Source organism: Poeciliopsis prolifica, unplaced genomic scaffold (genome assembly GCF_027474105.1).
Source record: "Poeciliopsis prolifica strain line A6 unplaced genomic scaffold, Auburn_PproV2 SCAFFOLD030, whole genome shotgun sequence".
In the NCBI taxonomy this organism is placed as follows: Eukaryota; Metazoa; Chordata; class Actinopteri; order Cyprinodontiformes; family Poeciliidae; genus Poeciliopsis; species Poeciliopsis prolifica.
In genome coordinates, this window is record NW_026562405.1 from 94,294 (window position 1) to 116,813 (window position 22,520).

Here is a 22,520-nt window from a genome sequence, read left to right on the forward strand (position 1 = left end):
ATGATAACATGACTTATTGGGGGTGCATACTGTACAAATAGAAGAAGACATTAATCCTTCTAATGCCTTTAGACATGTGTTCAGCTTGCAATTTTGTGATATCTTTTATGCATATTTTAGAACTCAGTATTTACACTACAAATGAGCTAATCTGAGGGCTCCGATTGGCCTGTATCCATTTCATAAAATGCATTGGCAAAGGTGTTTTTGTTTCTAGTATAAAAACAATGCAGCAAACAAAAAATAATATAAAGAGTAACCAAATACAAAACAGATAAAATACATAACAACAAGCATAACACATCTGTAGTACTGATGGTTTTCAAGGGAAACAATAATACATAAAAAAGTAAAATAATGTCACAATGCATTCTGTGATATGACAAATCTAAGGCTGAAGTGAACAGAGAAATCAAACTTTTATACTGAGCTTTATCATTGCACAGCAGGTCAGAAGTCATGTATCATATTTTAAAAGATCAACTGATTCCAGCTTGAAAGTATTTACAATTTTTGCCCTGATCAAATAAAACTTCAGTCCTCCAATCTTTTTCTTCTTTGTTTTTATTTATTTCCTATTGTTACTTCTTGACTGCTGAGTAAAGCGGTTCGCCTGTAGATTTGGTTGGTGGATCACTCAGGGAAGCTAAGTTTTTGCTGAGCTTTAGGAAAGAATACTGACACGAGGATGAGGAGGGTTCCATGATCTGAACTTCTCCATCAGTGGTTTTGGTGGAACCACTTTGAAAATTGATAGTACAATAATGCAGTGAAGCTGGGTCGTTAGGTGAAAAGTTGACTGTGGCATGAGCGTTGCCCACTTTTGTCTGCAGGCCAAGTGGTATCTCTTCATATATGCAGTCCTTTTAGAAATAAATGTTTAAAAATCATATATTTTTTCCATTTAACCTAAATAAAATGAGTATTCAATGTCAACTATTTTCACTATAATAATGTGGCTGAAAAAAGTAAACAAATTAAATACATCAATATTTTTCCATGTAAACACTAACCTCTCTGGGATGTTGCTCTGCAGAACTGTTTTCCGCTTTTTCTGAACGAAGACATCCTATAAGAAACACGATAAACAGCACTTTATCAAATCCAGAGTTCACTCAGTCACACACACATTCACACAATGATGTGTGTGTGACTGGATTGTACCAGCTACTGGACTGTAGCCACAGTTGGCATTATTGCACAAAGCAGATAAAAATTTTACAGTATAATTTTTATGATCAGCAAAATCAGTAAATCAGTGAATAATCATATAACAGAATTCTGGAGCTCATGCTTTAACAAAATAAACTGTTGTCAAGTATACATTTTTTTTTCATAATTTATTTCATTTTCCAGTTTTAGACTGAAAGGAAATATTATTCCAGGCTGTTCAGGAATGATAATTTCAGGTAAAATATTGTTTTTCTGAATTCTATTTTCAAAATTATTGTCACTGTCAAATAGGGGTGGCAATCTTGACACAACTCGCCATGTTTTAGAATAAGGATTCATAATTGCATTCACAGTTTGTAAATATAATTTTGTCTGTATGAGAACCTTTATTTTGTGCCAGTAAATGATGTAAATTCTTACGTTTGTACAGACAAAACGTAACTATCACCAAAAGAATCAGTGTCCCTCCAGCAGCTATTATGATGAATGATGTTTTCACCCCCGAGCTCAAGCCACCTGAAAGAAATGGCATTGTTTGAAATAGTATCAACATGATTACCCATTTTTTAAAAAAAGAAACTTAAATATATTTTACAGAAACAAAGTAAAAATGTTGTTAAGGTTGGTAAGCATGATGATCTCCTAAAGGCAGAAGTTAACGATGCTGTTACTAAAAAACCCCAACAACAAATAAAAAGCTATGCATATAATCAATTCCAAAAACATATTGTGCCCCATTATATATATGTTTTGATGTAAAGATGTGAGCTTACCATAAATATGTGAAGACGTAGTTGAAGTAGGAAGAGATGTGGGTGTTGTAACTAGATATGAAAAGCATGGAGATAAAACCATTTATTATGATAAATGTGAAAGGTTATGAACCATAAATCCATTGAAGAGTGATGCTCATAAACATGATTTTATTTATCACAACCACTGTCCCCATGTCAATCAAGCGTCCTGTTGCTTGATTGACACTCGAAATGTATCTTTTTACAAATTACTTTTCAGTTATATTCTCATGCTGAATGTCATTGATGTTTTCTTCTAATTATCACAACTCCTGTCTGATTACAGGAAAATTGAAATAAAATGAAAACACTATTACCAATAACACAGCAGTGTGCATCCACATAATTCTGCCTTTTCATCTTTAAAGAATTATATATAAAAAAATAGATACACATAATTCTGCCTTTTAATCTAAACAAGTATTTCTGGTGATTAATTAAAAGATCTGTGATTTAACACAAATATACTTTGCTAACAGGAAATGGTAATATTATCAGCACTTTAAAATCACATGCTGTGCCTGTGCTTCCTGTTCTAAAGGCTGCTGAATAAAACCACTTCCTGTAATGTTCCTCCCTTTCAGCTCAGAAACACCACAATATTGTCACCAGCATTTCTTTGCTTATACGTCTACCCATAATTAGAGCAAGGTCCTTACCTGAGAAACTAAAAGAAATAATCATATTGATTAAATTGACCTTACAATCAATTATGCATTTTTCAATAATACCACAACAGGTCTAATCAGGGTTAGACTCACCTGCATCCAAGAAGAGTCGGCTTATGAATATTTCACTTTGCTGGTGCTTCTTTCTTGCTCCACACCAGTATGTACCAGAGTCTATGGCTCTTACATCTTTTATTGTTATAGTGATATTACCTTTCTTATTATTCTGCATTGTAAACCTACAGGTTTTATCTGCAGTTTTGGTGCTGATGACAACTTCACATTTGGTCGGCTTTTCTCCCTTACAGACAAATTTTTCAAGTTTTTGGTCTTTGTCATCATCATATTTGCAAAAGAAGGTGAGGTTCTCTCCAATAACTGGTGATTTGGTGAAAGTTACAATATCTGTAAAAAATAAGTTTTAGAAAATTAGGTTACCTTAAAAGAATGAAATTTCAAAATGTAGCCACACAAGTACTATTTACCTGTAACCTTTAGAATGAGTTCAGGCTTTTCTGTCTTTCTCTCTTCCATTTTACATGAGTAAAGACCATCACTGAATGGACACGCTTTATGGATTGATTCTGTGAATTCACTATGTGATTGTGGGGAAAACTTGTCACAGACAAAATCCTGGGACCTGCACCTTGACTGGAATTTTGACTGGTTTTGATTTGGATAATTACATATTATTGGCTTTTTAGATGTTTTAGCTGATGAGCTACAGCTGTCTGCAAATCAGAAAGATACATAGTTGAAACAGACAAAATTTTATTCAGCAAATACATTTCTTAAATCGTACACTTAAATACAGTTAATTGTTGACAATATTTTTGCGATTTAAAAGTTGAATGTAGTTTACCTGCTTTGACTTCTATCATACCGATGTGAGGTTTTGTTAACATTACAGTCAAACTGCAGTTTTTGGTTTTGTATTGGAACAGGAGGGAGTTAAATCTTTCTTCACATTTATCATTGTGATTGTTTTGCTCTGAGTTAATTGTAGAAATAAATATTTTCACATTTTTACTTTTTGGCTGTCGGCAGGTAAATTCAGTCCCATTTTGTGGGCATCTTTTTGTTCCACCTGAAGCCTCAAAATCTGTAGAACAGACAGATAAAAATGTTCAGATGACACCACACAGGTCATCAGCTAAGAAACAAGTTTAACACTACAGAATTGTTGTGATTTGTGTAGTTTTCCAATACTTTCTAAATTCTGAAGAAAAGGTTTAAAGCAAAGTCAAAACAACCAATTATATGTGAAATCAAATGTTTCAAATTAGTTATGAACAGAAATTGTGTTTGGTTACATTAAAATGCAATTCAATGGATTTGACTTATTAGTTTTCCGTAGTGGTCTGATGCTCGACTGAGACTGTAAGTGTAATGCTTCTTCAAGAATGTGAAAACGGTAACTAAAATTGTGTAACAACAATTTTACCTCAGATAGAAAAGAAGAACAGAGAAAAAGAGAACGCAAATTTTACCTGAAATTAGGATGATGAGTAGAAAGATGTTCTTCATTTCGCAAGTCTCAGACTGTTATGTGTTGAAGTTGTATGACATCTAGTCTTCTTTCATCGTTTCCTGAATACGCAATCTAAAGCGTTTTCATATTCTCCACCCATGTTCTTCCTTTATTCTCTCTGTGGTGGTGCTGTAGAGAGGTTGCAACATTCAACTAAAGACTGTAAAAACTTGCAGTAAATGAAACTATGCAGTACATTTTCTGAATCAGTTGTAAGCATCAGTTTGATTCTTACAAGTGAGCTTAATATGAAGCAAATAGCTTTTTATTTATCTGTCATCAGTCAAAAAAGGAATGAATAAACACAATATTCTTCTGGCAATTTATGATTCAGAAATCTGTGTCTTGAAGTTTATGATTATTTTACTGCATTTAGCTCACAGTGCTTTTGAAATACTGGTCCATATTGAAGTCCATTTATTTTGAAGGAAAAAAGTTGTTTAGATAGCTCAGTAATGCGCAGAGTAACAAATCACAGAAATATGCGTGTAAATAAAAATATATATTTTTTGCAGCTTTTACAACTATGAATAAGAACTGATTAAAGAAAATCAACTCTAAAAATCAAAACATGCTTAAAAAAAAAATCATGCTTACCTACATTTGTTTTTCAAGAATTATCCACATTATTTTTTCTTTATTTTTGTTCACTTTATTTTGTAATGCATGGATCCTTGTGGCTTACAACTTTGCATATTAAGCTAAGTTTTTTTCTCAGTTGTTTCACATTTCAAAGTTTGAATATTTTTCTGTTTTGTTTTGTTTGTTGTTGCAGATTTTTCCATTTGGCTGTCATGTTTAATGATTTCTCTTGCCCATTTTCTGACAAAAACTTGATAAGACATTATTTTGGTCTTCTTATGTATATGATACCATGCATCATTTTCATAAGCATTCTCACAAGAATCAAAGCATAAAGTTCAAGCTGCAAAAAGAAAATAGAAATCTTGCACACTCTAACCATTCTTCTTGATCAGGAAATTTTCCCTCAAGCCATATCCTACTGAAATTTTTCTTGCTTATTTACTCCACTGCTCTACTTGTTCTTTCTAATAAATAGCTCAGTGTTCTGGGTTTTCATTCCCCTTTGTTTTAGGTTTGCTTATGGCCCGTAACTTTACTATCAACACAGCAATTTGGTGAGCCATAATGACCTCAAATCCAGACTAAGCATGTAATAAAACTATAGAGAGACAGAATGAAAAAAAAAAAAAAAACACGTTTGTAATCCATTGATAATTTTTTTTTTTTTTTTTTAACTTCTGCAAGTTTCAGTTTGTACCTTTAGCGATTATACCCCATTCCATTTGATGTTCTTATTTTGGTTAAATGATACAAAACAACACAACAAGAAACTTCCTTGGAATTTTGGGGAAATTTCTAATAAATCATTCTACTGCAGTTATTATATTATGCTGATTCCCTGCATAAAATCCTTCAAAAGTAAATCAAAGTCTGTGGTTGTACTGTAACAAAGTAAGTATTAATGTTGTCATCAAATGTCTAATGTTTTTACAATTTTTTTTATGGGAAACATGTTGAAATAATTATCAAGACACAAAAATATTTACTTTTGTTTATTTATTTTGAAAAGATAAATGTAAAAGTCATAAAGAAGACAAATAATAAATAGGTTATGAGGATATTATTGAATGAAATTACTTGCCTTTTTCACACACCGTAGTTCTGCACCAAATAATTAACTGAATAATCATCTGGTCCACATGTTGAATGTATATTTTAATTCAGTATTTTAAGCATTGATAAATCATACTTTTCCTCAACATGACTGAGGCAGGCTAATTTTCAAACACTGGAAAATGAAATAACAATAATATAAAACATGTAAGTATAATACTGTTTTGCACACTTTGAACACAAACAGCCTCACACTGACCTCCAAATACACCAGCAGATTTTGCTGACTGGGTTGTTTTCTGCAATATCAAGCTGTCTGTGAAAACTAACAACACAAATCAGTGTTTCTAGCAAGTGTATGTGAGTATGTAGCCCTGGTGGAACACCAGCCTTGTGTTAAAGAGCTCTAATGGCTTTTGGCCAGTGGTTTTAGAGTCTGATAACAGCAAACACTCCAACTCAAACACGGACCGATGGCTCCATTGTGTGATTATGTTTTTTATACAATGTTTGCCATCAGCAAAACCACTGGCTAATCTGAAAAGAAAACACAGATAGGATAGAAATTTCATGCAGTTTGGAGCCTTTTGAGCAGAACCCAGTGCTTTAACACATGTAGAGATGATTTGTGTTTATGAGACCCAGGGTTCAATCTATTGTGATTTATTAGATATTTACAGCAGAACATTTTCAGTGATGAATCAGTAAAACTTCAGAAAAGATTATGTTTAAAATATCCTGGTGATTAAATAGGTAATTGTTTTATGGATTCCTTTTTCACTTTAAATAAAAATTGAGGTATTTGTTTTTCTCTTGTTCTCATAAACATATATGAGGTGTGTAAAATCACTCATTGGGAGCTAATGAGACACAAAATCAGGGAGATGTGGAAAGATCAGAACTTCACTTAGGCTTGATTGCAGGGAAAAGATTGTGATTTCTTATTAAATATCACAGAGCAGAGTTGGAGTTGCTAAAAAAGACATCAAAGCGTCAGTATTATGTAAAGTTGACTTTTTGGAGATTTACATAATGTTCTGATGTTATTCCCTCATCCAGAACACATTTGGAGTGTTCCTTTGGTTCTTTCATACACGTTTGAGAAATTCTTGAATCTCCAATGGCAACTGTTCAGGTGCACGAAACACCTGGGTGGACCAAGCACCACCTTTGAGATGCAGTTCCTCCTCAGATCTGCAGTTTCCACACTGTCTTGTGAGAGAGCAACCCTCCTTGACTCCCCCAATCAGCTCCTTCAGAGCAGTCAGGAGCAATTAGCAAACATCTGGTAGAACTGCGCATCTTCTGAGCTCAATATGTGAGCTACTTCTCAGTGCAATATTTACTATTAAAGGGTTAATAGAGGAACAATGTTATGATGACTTCCTGAAGGTGGAGTTTCAGAAAGAGCAGGAGTTTTAAAAGAGACAAAGGCCCAATTTCAAGGAGTTAAATTACAAAGTCAATATGTTTTACACAGTATATAATATATGGAGCACTTTTATAACAACTGAAGTCAAAATAGTTACATCATTGTGTTATAAAATGGGACCATGTTGCTAGATACATAATATTGTCCCTTTAAAGGTCAAAATGGTAGATTGAAGAATAATCACAGGTGTTCATATTTAAACATTAACATGTTTAAGTATGCTTTATGAACAAAGGTTTAGTATCAGCCTTTGTCTACTGCACATACATCACATAATATTCCTCTGAAGAGTCAGAGAGCATGTAGTGACAGATGAAGGTTAATCTTGCCTAGAGTTTGGGGAACTGTCTTGTTTTAACTCAGGGATTTAAAAGCCTGTCAGTAACCCAAGGCTTCAGTTTGACCTCTGACAAACTCTGCTCTGTTCTTGTCAAACACACATGCACCTCACCCCCAGATAGGTGCCTGGACAGACATTGGTTACCAGTAAACCCAGAAGATATTAAACTGGTTAAATATGTGTTAAACTACTTTGTAAATAAATAACTAGTAATCATTTTGGACATGTTTTATGTCATACAGGTCACTAAAGGTTATTTTTAACTCTTATCAGTTTTTAAAAGACATTGATGATACAGTCAGAATGAAGCTGATAATGTTGTATAAACACTATAATCTCTAATGGTGGGAAATCTTCCTTTTGGAATTTTTAAACAGCTAAGACTTTTCTAAAAACAGATGTGAGTTTAAATTCTCAACATTATTTTTAAGCTTTAACTCCCTTGTTGAAATTATTCCTGTCTCATTTTCTTCCTTTGAAGAGAAACATGAAGCCTTTTTTTTCATACTGTATAATATAGACTCTACACACAGAAAAAAATATGTCTTTATGAAAATTACCAGCTGTAGGCTGAGATTTGCATTTTGGGGCAATACAACAGAAACCATAGAGTTTCCTGATTTTAGTCCCTGCACAAAGACAATATATTGGGACAAATATTTGCCTTATTACTAAAACTAAACAGTCCAAAATTGAACACTGCTTGTGAGGAGTTTTAGTGTTAAGAGAGTAAGTGGATGGCCTTTTTAAAAAAATAAAAATGAGAAAATGACAGCCTTAGACACTCTCATCTGTACAGGACCTAACTGGTTATTTACTTACATGCAGTTTACCAAACTACTTCCTCCTACACATATATACATTTCAATAAGTATAAATACATATATTTATAGATATGTGCTTATCAATAAATATGTTTTTTGTATTTGTAAAACATTTTTGATTAAAACAAGTTTAATTGTTGTAAATGCAGATGCAAGATTACACAAAGGTGACAAACAATGTGTAATCTGGGATAATGTAAAATGTAAAGGTTTAAATGGGCAACAATTTTAGTCATTAGGACATGTTCAGCTGTTCAGTCATTAATATTTCATATTGGCTCTTTATGCTAAAATGCTGACCCCCAGTGGTTAATTTCTGCAGAGGACATCAGTGTGCATTTTCTTTAGCAATTCTTGTCTTTCCTTGATTCTCTCAGAGGAAGAAACATTGAACTCATCAAGCCTTTAATATATGAACTAAACAGAGTTCTTTGTCTGAAGTTGGAAAATTTATAGTTCTCATTTTTATGCTCTCTGTCTTTTAAAAGCTTTGCTTTGTCTGACCTTGAGTTGCCTTGAGAACAGTAATTAATGTGTTTTATTTCTTTATTCTTGTTCCAATCGTTGGAAAAAGCCTTACAGATATGACTGATTGTCCAGAAGCATTTTGGATCCTTTGAATACAACACAACAAATTGCATATAGTTTGACAAACACAACAGAATTATGAATAATCTGTCTTATTCTTATAGAGAATTACTTTGATAATGAAATAATGATTAAACGTTTCCTTGCTTTTCTACTACTCACTGATCATTTCAGAAGTTACAAATATATGTATGAATCTGCTCTGAAAATTGAGACTGAGAGATTTCTCTAATCTCTCCCATGGATCTTCTGTTTTTAAATGTAATTTCTTAACACACTGAACTCTGGCACACTTTGTTATCTTAATTGAATTCACAACCTACCCACAGGAATACCTGCTGGAAAAATAGGTTCTTAAAAGAACACTTTTTATGGCTCTCTGCACACTCAGCTAAGAGCCATATTACCAAGATATCAAATTATATTTCTAGAAGTTGAAAAAAAAAATAAATTTATAAGATTAAAAATATACAACCCTCCAGGGTATTATTTGTTTTCCAATAACAAGGAAGGAGTAAATCTTGACCCAATCTGTTTTTACAGCTTTCTTGCTGGAAATCAAATCTGCTGTGTCTGAATTCCAGTTTCATATAAATGAGTTGCCAGAAGGAGGAGATGAAATGCTGTGTTTCGCCTTTGGGAGAAATCACTTTAAGAGATGACAGATCTATAATCTTGTTCAAATAAAATCACATTGCATATACTAGGGATGCCTTCAAACTAGTTAAGCAGAAAGTTGTGTCAGAATAAAGGAGGTTTCCAGGCAAAGACAGAAAACATGCAAAACATAAAAGCTTTATGTTTTGCTCCAAAAGTCAGAGCTTAATGTTTATGGTACAGTTTTGATGCCCAAAGCTGTAAAAGCATGTATCTTCCATGCACACACACAAAAAAACTCATTATTTTATTTTAAATGATTTTTTTTTCTTTTTAATCAACTTCGGTGGGTAAAAAAGCTACTGCAGATTTAAGAGAAGTTCCTTATTTTTTGTGGACCTCACATGCTACTGTAATCCCTTTTCTGTGTGGATTTTCAGTAGCCTCCTTTCAAAGTAGAAAGAAAGGATTAGAGAGTTAATTTGAGAAACTACTGCAAAGTGGCCACAAATGGATAGGAAGTGACATCTCAAGCATTTTTCCTGTAATCCATTCTTTTATTTTATATACCTGCTTAATCCTGTTTAGGGGTACTGAGGTCCAAATATTCATTAATGGAGTGAATTAAATTAAACATGTGCAGATAGGCCAATTAACCTGAAACTAAAACAAGTTACCATTCAACTTTATGTAGCTTAATGTTCAGTATTAATACTAATAAAGTTAGTTACCTCATTGGCTTCCAAAAAAAGGTACAAAACTGCAGAAAATGAACAAGATGATCCATTGAAGATTACCTTGGAAATAACAGAGTATCTATTTAAAGTATTAAGTGTCTGCCCTCAAAAAAATGTGTCTATTACTGCACAGGCACAACATATCCATTAATCCTGTCATCCCTTCATCCATTCACTCAGTTTGTTTATGTGAAATAATCTCACGTTACAACCAAACAAGTGTTTTTGCAGGTGCTGAGTATTAAAATGTGTAAGGAGGGTCGTGCCCTCATCCATCAAAGTGCTGTCACACCATCAGGTTCTGATTTTATTCCATGTCAGAGGTGCTGAAAGTGATTGACAGTGACTGTGTTTACATATAGTGTTTACTATACTTCACCTACACTACATACTGATGAAGATTCCCTGATGGATTTGAAGGATATGATGTCGAATCCACAAAAACCTTTAGTTTCCACATTTAAACTCATGTGGCAGTTTCACTGAACATAACTTGTATGAAGTTGGGAAAGACTCCAACCATGTTGGCTTTTTTATGCATAAATGGTTTGTAGATATGAGCAAGCATTCAGCACAATGACTGTTTGGTAAATCTTCCCATTAGTGGTTTATTTTTAGTCAGCTTTTAAATAAAGGTGCCTGGCTCTAACATACAGTTGATAGTTAGCTGTGTCCTCCTTTCCTTTTATACTGGTTGCCATGTTTGCGGATTGCCCTAACAACCAAAGCCATCTGGAGGTTTTGTTTTGTGCAACTTTCAGACTTTGGCTGCATACTATGTGGTCACACCATCCCCCTTATATAACAGTTGAAGAAAGACAGCTAAAAGGCTGCATAAGGTGGCAAAAATCGGTTGCAGAATTATTGTAATGCTTGAGAAAATGACAGAAATCAGCTTGAACTAAACTTTGATTGGACTAAACCATCTCATGCAAGGTAGGATGTTTATGTTGTATGTTTTCTGTTCATGTATTTTTCTTCTTCTTTTAATTATGTTGTGTAATCAAGTCTTTATACACAGCTTGTGTTATAGTAGTGAGTTATAGTACAGTCAAATTGCTTTACTGCTTTGGCATTTTGGAACAGAATTTATGTCAGGATAATGGTGATGTTAGATCTCAATGTTTTCGTATTATTACATGTATTCTGCTATGCCTTTCTAGTTCTAATACTATCACAAATAAATACTATCACAAATAAATGTTTCCTTCAAACGTTTTTCTAGCTGGTGGCAGCACATTTTTCTTTATTTTTACAACAGAGTTACAACAGAAATTAATTTTGTATTTTTAAACAAGTTCAGATGTTTTTTTTAAATATCATATATGAGTGTCACTATTTGTTAAATGTGTTTGTTTAAAAGTTTGCTTAAAGTAAAACAGAACAATACAAACACATGTTATTGTAAATATTTTTGTTGGTTAATATACATATTTCAGAAGTTTACCATATTATTTTTTTCTTCTTCTTAGCAAAAATATGTTTTATGTATTATGTCAGAATAGACTTTGCACAGTGGATGTTAGTGGGAAAAAACAAAAGTCCTTTATATCAGTAACATCTGAGTTTAATCAAAAGTGCAGCACATCTAACACTGAAAAAAAGCTATGCATCTCTTTTTTTGGTACCTTGAGTCAGCTCAGTGTGGAATAAAAAAACCAAAGCAGAATTTGATTTGAAGTTTCACTTGCCACCAACCACCCAGCAGTCACCACAGAACCACTCATATTCGTCTGCATGTGTGCAATTCTGTAACGAGTGAGCTGGCAATACATTTCTCAACTTTACATTTTAAGAATTGTGTCTCAAGTTTGTCAAAAAAGAGAAATGTGTTAACATAAAATGTGGAACATCTTCAATGTCATACCTTTTTTTTCTCTTTGGGGATTTGTTGGATTCCACAGGCTGTATTCAAACTTAATCTGTCTGAGCCAAATGTCTTTTTTTTTTTTTTTTCTTTCTTAGAATTACCACCGGAAACCTTGACACAGGAGATTCTCTTCTGTCCTCTCTCCTTGTGTTTGTCTGTAAGCTTTCAACTAAATCTCTTTCAGAAAATGGTCTGTCTCTTGTTTTTCCATTTTTTCCACTTTTGCCTGATTTCTGCAGTAATCCTTTTTGTATTGTTTAAATTGGAGAGGAATTATTGCAGAATATCCTTTGAAATGTAAAAACAAGTAAATCATAAAGAGATGCAAGAATTCAGATAAAAAAGGCAGAGATTAAGTTTTTTTTTCTTTATATATATATATAAAGAAAAAAAAACTATAGTTAAAATTAAGTCCTGGATTAAGAAACACATCCTCATCTCCGTTGTCTGTTTCCCATGGAAGAAAGGTGAAAGGGCTGGTTCATGACATTGTTACTCCTGAAATAAAAATGAGATGACAGAGACCACCAACACTGAGAAACGATGAGGTCCGGTATCTCAGAGCATGTCAATCAAGTCTTACCAACATTTCATAAACATTCATACAATAATAGCTAGGATTCTGGTCACATTTATTAGCAATTCTGGTAGTTGTACTAAAAGCTCAAATATGATCATGTTTATGGATGTGAGTTTGTGTGAGACTTCCCTAACAGAAGATCTCTGCTGGAGGGCATGACTGTCTTGGTGTAGACCTGTCTGTAAACACTTGGTCTTCGTCTGATGATCTGTCTTTTGTTGTTGGATCTTATGTTGATTTCCACACCAAGCCCAGATCCTTCAGTTGTTCCTCTCATGATGACTCACCAACTTCATGGTTGTCCATTTTAGTTTGTTTATCTTCAGCGGTTTGCCTGCTCTCCAAATACTGTTTTATTTCATGTCCAGGATCTCAAACCTTTTGCTCTGGTTTTAGTCAAGTTCTCTCTTGACTAAAAATTAAGAACCTAAAGACAGGATCTTAATTTACCCCCTTTTTGCTTGCTTCAACCCTGGAACAAAACTGCCAAACTACTGATGATGGAACAATAATTTTTGTCTTTTTATAAATAAACCTTTTACCATATCCCTTTCCAAGTTTCCGTAGTGTTTCTACGTGGGGGGTCAGGAAATGTATTATGAAGCCCAAAAATACATTTAGGCAAATTCCAGAAGCATAATTTCATGCATGGTATATTAACAAGTGTGAAAATAAAACATTTAGTAATATTTGTTCAGCAAGGCCAAAATAAAAAGACAAAAAAAAAAAAAAAAAAAACTAATTAAACATTAAATGATCTGTACTACAATTATCAGCGTAGGGTCACATTTATTCATCATTTTTAGAGGAATCTTCTTCAGAACGCATCCAGAGTCCTTGGTTCTCTCTTATGCTTCCACCTCTTCACCTCATTCCAAAGATTAATTCTATCACTTCGACCTCTGATAGACATAAAAAAAAGTTTATTTTTTTTAATATATAGCATCCCACATGCATACTCCATGTATTCTCCTTTGCTGTGTTAAGGAAAAGAACGCTCTGCAAACTGGACTCCCTGTCCGCCCCGTTCCCATGAGAATGATGTCTGTTTGGGGCAGAAGCCATCCACTGTGTAACCTCTCTGCTCACTCCCAAGGGACCAATTGACTAACATTAAGTCCAGCAAAAATTAAGATATATGCAGCAGCGGTAACAGTAGACTGAGGTCAGGTCGAGATGAAAATAAAATGGCATTTTGTCAAAATAAATAGGAGGAGAGGATTAGAAAAGCTTTTCATCTTCAACTCCTTTGTGACCAGAAGAGGATGAACCAGTAACAGAATCTCAAAACAGAAACATTCATTTTAGTCCTTTATTCAAAATGTCACTACTGGAACATTTTTGGACTATATCTCCTTGTGAAAATCTACGAGAGTATATTTTCTCTCATGGCTTGCATCAGATATTTTTCTGTATTTGTGTCATTTCTGCAGAACATTTTATCACCATACAAATAAACTCTGTCAACCCGTATTGTCTCTCCACATGTACAGCTTGGGTTTCATAAGGTTGGGACCGAGCCATCTATCTGGAACTAATCTTTGTATGTATTTCCATGCAGAGGGAAGCACAGCGGGATGGACGAGAAGCAGTGAGGAGATGCATCCTGCAACAGAGACTTGGCCAGATTTTATTTTTTTCTTTCACCTGGACTTTGACGACGACATAGTTCGTCATAGCTGCTGATCCCCCGCAATGCCCCAGAGAATAGTTGTGTTGAGGACAAGTGAATGACCATAGAAGGCCTTGGCATTTACTTCAGAAGTGAAAGATCTGACAGGAGAAAGATTACAGCAACTACAGTACCTCTTTTAGATCTCTTTCTCCTGTCATTGACTCTGCCTTTCCTCTGTGTGTCAACAGTTACAGCTCCAGTTCTGGCCAGTCTTTGTAGTATTGGCCTGTCTTTCTCTTTACTTTTCTCTCTGTCCTCTTTCTTAGTCTGTTAATCTTCCTATTTTTCTGGTTCCTTCCCATTCCTTCTCTTCCTTTCCTTTCGGCTTGCAAATACGAGGGCACTCTAATAGACCTCCCTCACGTCCCCCATCGTTTCACTCCTCCCCTCTCTCTCTCTTTCTCTCTCTCACTCTCTGAGACTCTCACTCCTTCCCCCTTTTCTTTTTTCAGCCGTTCCCAGATAAGAAGGGGGGAGAAGTAATTCTCTTCAGTCACTTCTAAAACTGCAGCCACCAGAGAAGAGTGGAAGAAGTAAAATCCAGATATTTACCATTTATCAGGTTTTGATTAGTTTGTGGATATTTGAATACTTAAGAGATTTTTTTTTAAATTTTACATTTTTAAAATGTAATTTCTACTTAGGTTTTCTTAGTTTTCTCATCATCTTCAGCTCCTGTTTTTCTTTTTTTTTTTTTTTTTTTCTTGTTTGGATCTGAACATTCAACTTTTGCTTTCATGAGAGGAGGAGACAAAACCTGAGGAACCTGCCTGGCATCATGCAGATGGATGAATTCATCTGAGAGAAATCTGACCAAAAGAAACCAAACTAATATTCCTGTTGAAAAAGTAATTAGAGGTGAGCATCTGTGCCACCATCCAGTGGAGGAGGAAATTAACAAATTCCTCCAAGATCAACAGGTGTCATTTTCTGCTGCTCTTTTGATTCACAAGAGAAGAGGAATCTTAAAACTGAAGAGACCATTGTGAAGGAAACAGAAAAACTGAGCTCATGGCTTCACTGTTACATTCAGAGGCATATGCAAGCTTCTTCCTAAGGTGAACTGGGGTCAACTTGTAAACAATCTTCCCTTGACCCTGTTAAAGGAACAACATTTAAAATATTGAAAGCATTGTCATGAAAGGCCTGAATCTCAGCCGGTGGTTGCTGGTGCTGCTGCTGCTTTGGACCTGGTCCACAGTCAGTGATGGAGCCGGCGTTGGAGGCACAGAGCGAACGGGAGCTGGAAGAAGCCAGAGAAAAGGAGGAACTGGTGGTGGAGGAGGAGGTGCAGAGAAGAGAAAGAGACTCCATCGCATCCAGCATGGTCAGTGTAGCTACACCTTCGTCCTTCCAGAGGTGGACGGATGTCAGAGCGGAGGGTCCATGTCGCAGGGCGAACATTACGGGGGCTCTCATGGCAGGGCAAGCGTTGTGCAGAGAGACTCACCGCCCGTGGATGGTGAATGGTCGAATCAGAAACTGCAGCACCTGGAAAGCATAATGGAGAACAACACAATGTGGCTGCAAAAGGTAAGGGATGAACAAATTCTTCTTAAATGGATGCTATATAAACTCATTGTTTACAACTGGCTGAACTGTCAGAGAAAAGCATGCATGGTCTCTGGACAGATGTTTGTAACTTTCTAAGGGAGATCAATACTCATCAAAGAGAAAAGGTAAAATTCTGTGCATGAAGCATGTTCCTTTATGTCACAAATTATGCTGATGGTACATCAGTGAATGTATTACTCATTAAAAATGAAAAAGACGTGACTTACAAAATCCAGCTGTCCGGAACCATTTAACACCAAGAAGTGAAACTACAAAAAAAGGCTTTTTTTTTTTTAACTATAACTATTCGCTTCTTCACATGCATCTCTGTTTCTGTGAAAGAGCAAATCTGGACTGAGGCAGTTGTGAATTTCTTGTATGGTAATTTGTGGTTTATGGATCAAAGTTTTAAATTATGGTTCTAGATGACTGGCAGCTGGTTTCAATCAGGAGAAAAGCACTGTGTCCCCCCTGCTGTTGATCCAGCAAACTATTATTCTTCCAAAGGTAACTTGTCTTTTCTTTTCATTGGATTCTTGACTGCACACTGTGCAATAAAAGATGTGCAAAAGATAATTTCCCTCTAAGCCATTACTCAAAAAAGTCTCACACTGTTAAATAATTCAGGTCTGAGTCTCTAACAATCTGACTTCATGGCCGATTTTACAATTTTTTTCCTACAATTTAAAATGCTGAAGTCTTCCAATACTCCACCTATAATGTGCAGCCAATTCTTCTCACCTGCCACCCATGAATTTTATTGACGGAGTTATTTTTTTAGGAGGCCTCACAATCCCCTGCAATAAAGTCCAGACCAGCTATTCTGAAACACATTTGCTTGTTTCTAAGTGCAGAAGTGAATTAATTCATCCTCTTATACATTATCTTTACTGCAGGTGTCTGAAGCAAATAATCACATAGTCCCTGTGTTTTAATCATCAGCTATTTTCCAGTCTCCACATTCACTGGTGCTTTACCTTAATTGCAAACAAAACAAGTCTTTAAACTGGGGAACTACAGGAGCTGTAAATGGTTATAGTGATATAACCATTAAGCTATAAATGGTTATTTCATTTAATAATGGAACACATCTATCCAAACTAGCCTAATCCAAATCCAAATATAATAATATGCTTTGTTGAATTAATTTTGATCAATCACTCTTTTTAGAAAGACGAGTTCCTCAGTACTAGCTAAATGTACAATCAAAATATCACTTACTCACTTAACTGTCATGATGACACCAAAGCACTCGTGAAAATGTTTTTGGGATGACAGTTAAGTTGTCAAACATCCTGTTTGACAATATGCAGTTGACAAAAAGAGCCTAAAAAACATCTTGTCGTGATTGAGGAAATTTAATAGTGTAGGTGAAAACAAGTCAATGACATCTGTCAGTCTGGAAAGGGTTGCAAAGTCATCCCTGAGGTTTGGGACACAGGGGAACAATAAGAGAGAGCCAGAATCCACAAAATGACTACATTTGGAACTCCTTTTTTCTAGGCTAACAACTTCACAGGAGTTGTTAGCCTAGAAAAGTTACTTCAAGAGTGGATTAATTTAAAGAACACAAAACAGATTAGGAAAAAATGGCATTTATGAAAGAATTACAAGATGAACATCAATAAGAACACAAAAGCCAGAGTCACACATGTCAGAAAGATAAACATCTTGGTGAAATTTGGAACCAAAGCTGCCTTATGGGACTTTACCTGTTAGCTTGTTGTTGAGCATGCTCACTGTGAACATACTTCAGTGCTGGACATTTGACTGCCCATTCTTCCAAGGATTACGGTTTGTTACAATTCTGGTCCCAACATGTCTCCCAGGAGAAACACTCATGCATACAGTTTGTCTGATCGGTGGTGAAGCAATTTATTTATTTTTTTTCTTGAGCTGAAGAAGAATGAACAATTAAATTATGGCCTCAAACTGCTGTATTTTCTGTAAAATAGCTGCTGTGTGGAAAGCTATTACTTCAAAGTGTGGAGCAATGTGAAACATCACTTATTTTCTATGGCTGATGGAGGCCACAAGGAATGGTTATATGGTTAAATGCTTCAATGTGGATGGAAGATTTGGACTCTGAAAAAATATGAAAATAATATGTTGTGAAATAAACATGTTATTATGTTACCGCAGATGTTGAATTTATTGTGAGGTGGTAGAACTTTTAAGAAGTCTTGAGTAAATATGTGTCAAAACATTTCCCCTGATGAAGCTGAGCTATTCAAGAGAAGGAGTGGATGCCAGACAAACATTTAATACACTGAAAAGTTTGTAGGGTAGTGATGTAAGTTCAAAAATATCAGCTAAAATAAATGATGACGATCTATATAAGTAATCAGTTTTATCTTTCATTCTTTTCCATATATTTTTGTTATTCCTGCCCTTGAGGACAGTTGGAGGGGATTAAACGGGACAAATAGACAGAAATCAGCACTGTGTGATATGTTTTTGTGTCGCATAATTTCTTGCCACAAATACGCAAGTACATTGTGACAGATCAAATACCTGGACTTCAGCCAACTCCAGAGGAGTAATGGTGTTGACAGGAAAAAAATTAGGAGTTGTCACATGCCATCAATGAGCTTTCAGGAGCTTTCTGACCTTTTTTATTTCCTGTGTAACTCTCGGTGTGCAGAGCTGCACAGCTGGCTTCAGTGTGGCATGTTATAAACTTCATTTGAAAGCTGTGAGCAACCAGACACCTCAGAGAACAACTCGTCTTTATTGACAGCAAAACATATTTTGCAAAAGTTGCTTTTGTCACAGATTAGTTTGATGAGTGAATTGCTGTTTTTAAACCATGCTCAAAAATGTAAAAACAGAGCAATCCTTTTCAGATTAAGTGCCAATGATTAGAATTTGCTTTGGGATGATAGGTAAACTCTGTCCTATCTAAACCTTTGACATCAAGGTTCTGTCTTTATCTTTACTTCAAAAGGATGTGATACCATCTTACAAAGATGTAAAGAGTTCTCTGATGTCTAAAGAAAAAGGCTGTGGATGCCAAAGAGTCATGGAATTGCTTCAAAAGATCCCCTAACTATCCAACTGAAATCATTTTACTTTGAAACTATAGCATATTTGCCATCTTAGTGTTACAGCCAAAGAGTACAACATTTAAAATATACTAGAATTAAAATCTGTCTCGCCTGTGGGGTCAAATTAAACAACATATGACAAATTTTAAGTCTGAGAAAAGAAAACTTTCAACTAGATAATCCTCAAAAGACAAACCCAAAGGTCAAAGTAGCCTGAGATCAGTTTAACCACAAATAAATAAATTGCCTTGTGGAATTTGACTCTGTCCTCTTTTTAAAGTACATTAGATTCACCACAAGAAACAATTCCACAGTTGATGAACTTTTTGCTTTTCAAAATACCCCAAAACTGTTTCCTTCCTCAGATTTCTCAAACGTTTTTTCACCTTTGAGAAAGCGTTTATTAGCCTTTGATTTTTTATTAAAAATATAAATCAAGTAATCACTAGACTTACACAAAGTGGACAGATAAACAAACATCAAGGTCATAGATTTGTATTATCATCACCCCTAAACATTGGCAATACAAACTGCAGTAAGCCTCTCCTGCTGATTTGCAGGTTGAAATGATTTAGTTGCAGCAGGTGTTATTGATCCATTAAATGAGATTAGCAAAAGAAAACATTTTCTAGAAGAATCTACAGGCGGGGAGCCCCCATTCATCATCATTAGAGTCATTTAGGTGTTGCAGATGAGAGCGGCAGCATGAATAATGCTCCTTTTTCAGAATCATAATTCTTCTGAGTTAAAGAGATTTATTCAGCTGCCTGAGCTTTCTGGCTGCACCTGTCATAGCTCATAGAAAGTTTACATCCGCTGTTAATTATGTGATAAAGGGAAACTCTGCAACTGAAGTTATCACAACACACATGAAGTTTAAACAGACTCCAATTACTTTGGAGGGTTTTTAAATTACTTCAACTTGTCATAAACAAGTTGTTTCATCAGGTGCCTTCATAAAATGTTAATGTGTCAAATTTATGCCATAGTTAAGTCAAGTAGTTTAAAGAAACCCTTATTCGGACCCCCAGAACTGTGGATCTTTTAACACTGGAAACATATTACTGTTTTGTAAACTGTGTGAAGGAAAATTTAGATTCTCATTCTGGTTTTGACCCTCAACATTTCTCTCCTTTTTTCAACATGCCTGTACGCTAAACTTTTCTTCTGATATTTTTATTCTATTTTTAAATTTTTCTGTAGGCAGGACATATGTCTACAATATAATGACCATATATTTGGTGAAACTAAATGCACAGTCTCAGAAATCAAAAGTGCACATTTAGAGTTTTAACATTAGCATCTGTAAATTTGTGTTGCACCCTAATTTACAGTGCAAGGACACAACATTATTTACTGATCTCCCTTACCAACCCATAGCTGCTCGTACTGAAATCATTAAAAAATAATAATACAATTCCTACAAGTTGTATATGAACACAGTTCTTTAAACTCAGATGTAGAAGCTTATCTCAATCCCTGGGATTTTCTCAGGAATGTTATCTGGCTCAGTCCTTACATTTCAGTCACCCTCTGACCATACTGTTCTTGTTTGTGGCACCTTAATGGGAAAGGGAGCTACCAAATGCTATCAGAGCAGGAGCATACATCTCTACCTTCAAGACTCCTCTCTTCAAAGGGCACCTTATCTTCTGCTATCTTCCGACATCCCTAATCTGTCTGACTCATAGTTTCTTTACACTTTCTTACATGTCCTACTTGGTATGTAAAGTAAATGGATGTAAAGCATAAAGAGGGTCTTTTTTTGAAGTTGGGTTGTGTGAGGTACATACAGTAGAGGAGCCACAATTATCTCAGTTTAGGACATTTTGACTGACGCACTGAGTTGTGATTGATGTCAAACAACTGTTTTAGAAGTATTTTAAGTGCAAATGTTTAAATCTGCTGAATAAACCATAATAAACATTGTGTGGGGGGTGTTATTATGAAGATTTTTGCTGTTTTGTCAGAAGAACATTTTTTATATGAATATGATAAAGTATAAAATTGTCAGTTATGAATATTTTCTGTTATCTTGAAGGGCCTAAATCACCTAAATTAGGAAATCCATCTGACAAATTGATAGCATTTCAGCACTCTGAGGATGTTCAGTACATTTCCACAAACAAACAGTGACCTGGCTTCTGCCTATTTCAGATAAAGAATAAAAACATACTGATAACTTCACAGAACCTCTACTGGTTCTGGTAAAACTGGTTATTGGTTGATTGTTCTATCAATCTGGTCTGCTACTTTAAAGCTAAAAGGTACTTGGAACTGGACTAATTAAGTTTACCCTGAATTTATACTCAAAACACTTCAAACTTAAAATTGTACACAATTTTATAGTAAAGTAAAATAAACTATAATAATCAATAATTTTCTTGTCATCTTGTTTTCAACTTGCTTGAGATAATGATGCAATCACTGCAATGCCCCAGGTCCTCAGATACATTCCCACAATTCCTGAGGTGAACAAGACAAACATTTGTCAAAAAATAACATGCAGATATTCTGTCTAAAACTTTATTCCATCAAAACTGTGTCCACATCTTTGTATTATATTTAAATCTAACCTTTTTGAAGTGCAGATACATTTTTGCAGTATACGGAATATCTGTATACTACAGATATTCCAAGTCCATATACAAATGTTATTAAAGCAAAGTGAACATACTAACAGGTTACTTGGTATTTCCAGCAAATCACATGCACAGATGTGAATTTACTTTTGGATAAAACCTAAGTGTTAACTCACCCAGACGGTGCAACAAGCTGTGGCAGGAGAAAAATAATAACTTTACATTTAGATTCTGAGCAATTCTCATTTCAGGAGAGCAGGAGTTGGTGACAGTTGTATTCATTTTCTTATTTTTTTTATTTTTTTGACTGAATGTATATTTTTCCATCTGTTGCTGCTGTTCTGCCTCATTCACATTAAATACTTTATAAAGCATCTGAAGTCTGCATCTTTGCAGCTGAAAGAAATAAAAAGAAAACTTCCATGAACCACGTTTCTTTTTTTACAGTGGCTTGATGCCATTGTAAAATGTGATTCCATTTGCAACATTACATGGGCTAAGATACATTCCAGTGTAAATGGAGTGTATAAAATTCTCATTATTCCTTCTGGCCACCCCTGCTGATTTCCTCATTGTGGTAGCTGAAGGAGGGATTCTGCTACTCTCTGGAAAGATTTTAATCTCTCAGAGTGCTTCGTTGGATTAAACCACCGAGATTTTACCAGCACTTTTAACAAGGCGTGCAGGAGTGTGTCCGTGTTGGGGCAATGTGTATACAAGTGTCTGCGTGTGAGCATGAATGTGAGCTGGGATGTAATTACCACCCACACTGTTAATTCTCAGGGGAGACGTGGATCAGATCCAGAGCTGATGTCTGCAGCATCCCGACAGGAGACAGAGGGCGACCTTTCACCTTTGGCATTTAGTCAGGGTCAGTCTATGAGTAGATA

General features: G+C 35.1%; 2 protein-coding genes across 2 annotated transcripts in view; one reads left to right on the forward strand and one right to left on the reverse strand.

The window, feature by feature from the left end:
* Nucleotides 1-363: 363 nt before the first annotated feature.
* On the reverse strand, nt 364-4,193 carry LOC129372824 (uncharacterized). The gene is made up of 8 exons (XM_055050351.1): nt 4,126-4,193; nt 3,498-3,737; nt 3,121-3,366; nt 2,729-3,040; nt 1,947-1,997; nt 1,594-1,689; nt 1,014-1,069; nt 364-863 (listed from the first exon to the last, which is right to left on the reverse strand). The coding sequence occupies exons 1-8, from the start codon at nt 4,160-4,162 to the stop codon at nt 582-584; spliced, it is 1,320 nt and encodes a 439-aa protein (XP_054906326.1). The 5' UTR covers nt 4,163-4,193; the 3' UTR covers nt 364-581.
* Nucleotides 4,194-15,203: 11,010 nt separating this feature from the next.
* Nucleotides 15,204-22,520, forward strand: part of angpt4 (angiopoietin 4) — a 61,911-nt gene continuing 54,594 nt past the window's right edge. The window contains exon 1 of the mRNA XM_055050406.1: nt 15,204-15,980. Within this exon, the coding sequence (XP_054906381.1) occupies nt 15,585-15,980 (396 nt within the window). The 5' untranslated portion in view covers nt 15,204-15,584. The remainder of the gene's footprint in view (nt 15,981-22,520) is intronic.

Coding starts and splice junctions, on each gene's coding strand:
- LOC129372824 (XM_055050351.1), bottom strand. CDS start 4,162: ATGAAGAACATCTTTCTACTCATCATCCTAATTTCAG. Junction 1,690..1,946: donor TACGTCTTCACATATTTATG/GTAAGCTCACAT, acceptor CATTTCTTTCAG/GTGGCTTGAGCTCGGGGGTG. Junction 864..1,013: donor CAGAGCAACATCCCAGAGAG/GTTAGTGTTTAC, acceptor TATTTCTAAAAG/GACTGCATATATGAAGAGAT.